General features: G+C 44.2%; 1 protein-coding gene across 8 annotated transcripts in view; it reads right to left on the bottom strand.

The window, feature by feature from the left end:
- Positions 1 to 306: 306 nt before the first annotated feature.
- Positions 307 to 2,265, bottom strand: part of LITAF (lipopolysaccharide induced TNF factor) — a 111,845-nt gene continuing 109,886 nt past the window's right edge. For all 8 annotated transcript variants that reach the window (XM_027117390.1, XM_027117392.1, XM_027117391.1 and 5 more), the window contains one exon: positions 307 to 1,916. In XM_027117390.1, the coding sequence (XP_026973191.1) occupies positions 1,808 to 1,916 (109 nt within the window). In that variant the 3' untranslated portion in view covers positions 307 to 1,807. The remainder of the gene's footprint in view (positions 1,917 to 2,265) is intronic.

Here is a 2,265-nt window from a genome sequence, read left to right as displayed (position 1 = left end):
ATCAATTAACAAAGCATGTTTTGTTCGGAGCATGAATGAGGACGGCTTTCTTCTGTGCATTTTATTAAAATTTGAAAGCTATGGCTTGCTGCCACTGATGACGCCTATTGGGTTCCAACAGCCTAATGTTCAAATATGACTCGCTAGCTATCCACCCAACTCAACATCGGTCATCCTGACATCGGGGGATATTCAGCAAGTCTGCAGTTTTTATCATGAAGGATTTTCTACCGTTATGGAACAAATAAAGGGTTCTTTGCACCAACGGCTGGAAACACAACATGAGACTTTTCTTCACACCGTAAGAATTGATGAATAGTTCACAGAGTCAACAAAAGACTTTATTTTTGAAAAGCAGATAACACCAAAGTACTATGTAGTATCCATAGTCATTGCAAAAATAATTACTGGAACTTCCGAAACATCAAACGAATAAGCTGAATCAATGGGTTATGACTATAATTTTGAACCAATATACAGATTTTCGATCAAGGCCTCGGCTTGATTTCTACATAATATTATTCACATGCATTCCCTGTGTCTATTTAGTATCAAAATGGGGACTCTTGAAAGTCGAGCCCGGCTTTGTCTTGATTTCAAAGATGACACAGCAGCACACAGAGAACTCTGGCTTGCTGCTTCAGTCCTAGAAATCATGTCTTCAGATGGTATACAACAAATTGATTTCTGAAAAATAAAATCCAGACTTCAGATGCCTTTGAAACAGTCAGATCCCCACACTTTTCAGCACCATGATACTCAGACGTGCTCAAACACGCTTTCCTTCGTCTTTCCACATATCCACCAGGAACCCAAAAGGGGACCCGCTTTAAGAGTTCCATTATGGAGGTCTTTAGGAACAACACTAAACCCAAGTAAAGGCAGTAGACGAAATTATCCCCGTTACTTTTTCTGTTAAGGAAAAAAAAAAAAAAAAGTGAGAGTGCATTGGCAAATGGGAAAATGATACCAGTCATACGTATGGTTAGGGAAAACAGTTCTATAAATCCCTCCTTTCAAAATTATGTTCAAAGGTGTTTAAGACCAAAAGGAGGTCACAAAAACTGTTAATACAAACAATCCCTCTAACAAAAAAAAAGCTCTTTGTGGAAAGTGGCTGAGGATCTGGTCCAAAGAAGGCAGATCAGTGAAAAGACCCAGCCTTCTATTCCTAGCCTGCGTTTATGACCTCATGGCTATGCGTCTGATGGGTGTGAATAACCCCTCCCTGTACTTAAAAATGAATTAAGAAATTAAAGTGAATTTGTGTGCTATTTAAAGGCCTGCAGTTACAGAATCTGAGAGCCAAGCCCTTAGACTGTAAGGCAAGATTTTTGTCATCAGAAGTGGAAACAGATGGCTAGGACGGTAGGCACTAAAGGTTGGTTCAGCCGTTCTAGGGCCGGAACAGTTTAAAAACTAAGGCAAGCTGGGGCTTCTCAGTTTGAGACCACCAAGAGAAAGGCCCACTGAGGCCAAAAAATCAGTGGCAAATCACCAGAAGATACTCAGGACAATGGTCACAGCTGGATGGGGTGACTTGGGGTCACAGACGGGGAGGCAGGAAACCCTTGAACCAGCACTCAAGGAGAATGTCTTTGCATATCCTGTGCACGACACCAAGCAGCAATTTCTGGGGTTTGGAGGTGTGTTATTTTTGCGATATTTTCCCCCCAAGAGAAGACACGAAGGTGGAGACCCTGGAGAGATGAGACCACCAAAATGGAGCCTTCACCAGGGGTGGGGCTGGGTGAGAGTCGGAAAGGCCTTCCTGCAGCACACGGCTCCCTTCAGGTCTGGCTGAGTCCTACAAACGCTTGTAGGTGCCCAGGAGAGCTTTGCAGTTGGGACAGTAGTGGTCCACATCCTGCAGGGCGTCCACACAGAAAGGGATGAAGCAGCAGCCCACGACGCACCTAGAACAAAAAAGACCACACGTGGAGAGCGTTACAGACTGTAGTCGTTTGGATGACAGCCGCCAACAAGATGTCGGAGTCTTAATCCCCGGAACCTAGAAATGTGACCTTATTTGGAAAAAGGGTCTTTGCAGATGTAATTAAGGATCCCAAGATGGGATCTTCCTGGATTATGAGGGTGGGCTCCTTAAACTCCAAGACAGGGATCCTGATAAGAAGAGAAAAGGACACACAGAAATACAGAGAGGGACAAAGCCCACGTAAAGACAGAGGCAGAGACTGCAGTGATGCACCACGGCCAAAGAACACCCGGACTACCAGAAGCTAGAGAGACAAGGAAGGATTCTGC

The sequence above is a fragment of the Aethalodelphis obliquidens genome, unplaced genomic scaffold (assembly GCF_003676395.1).
Source record: "Aethalodelphis obliquidens isolate GAN/ISIS:26980383/991018 unplaced genomic scaffold, ASM367639v1 scaffold18, whole genome shotgun sequence".
In the NCBI taxonomy this organism is placed as follows: domain Eukaryota; kingdom Metazoa; phylum Chordata; class Mammalia; order Artiodactyla; family Delphinidae; genus Aethalodelphis; species Aethalodelphis obliquidens.
The sequence above is the reverse complement of the archived record's forward strand: the minus strand, read 5'-3'. Positions and strand labels throughout refer to the sequence as shown.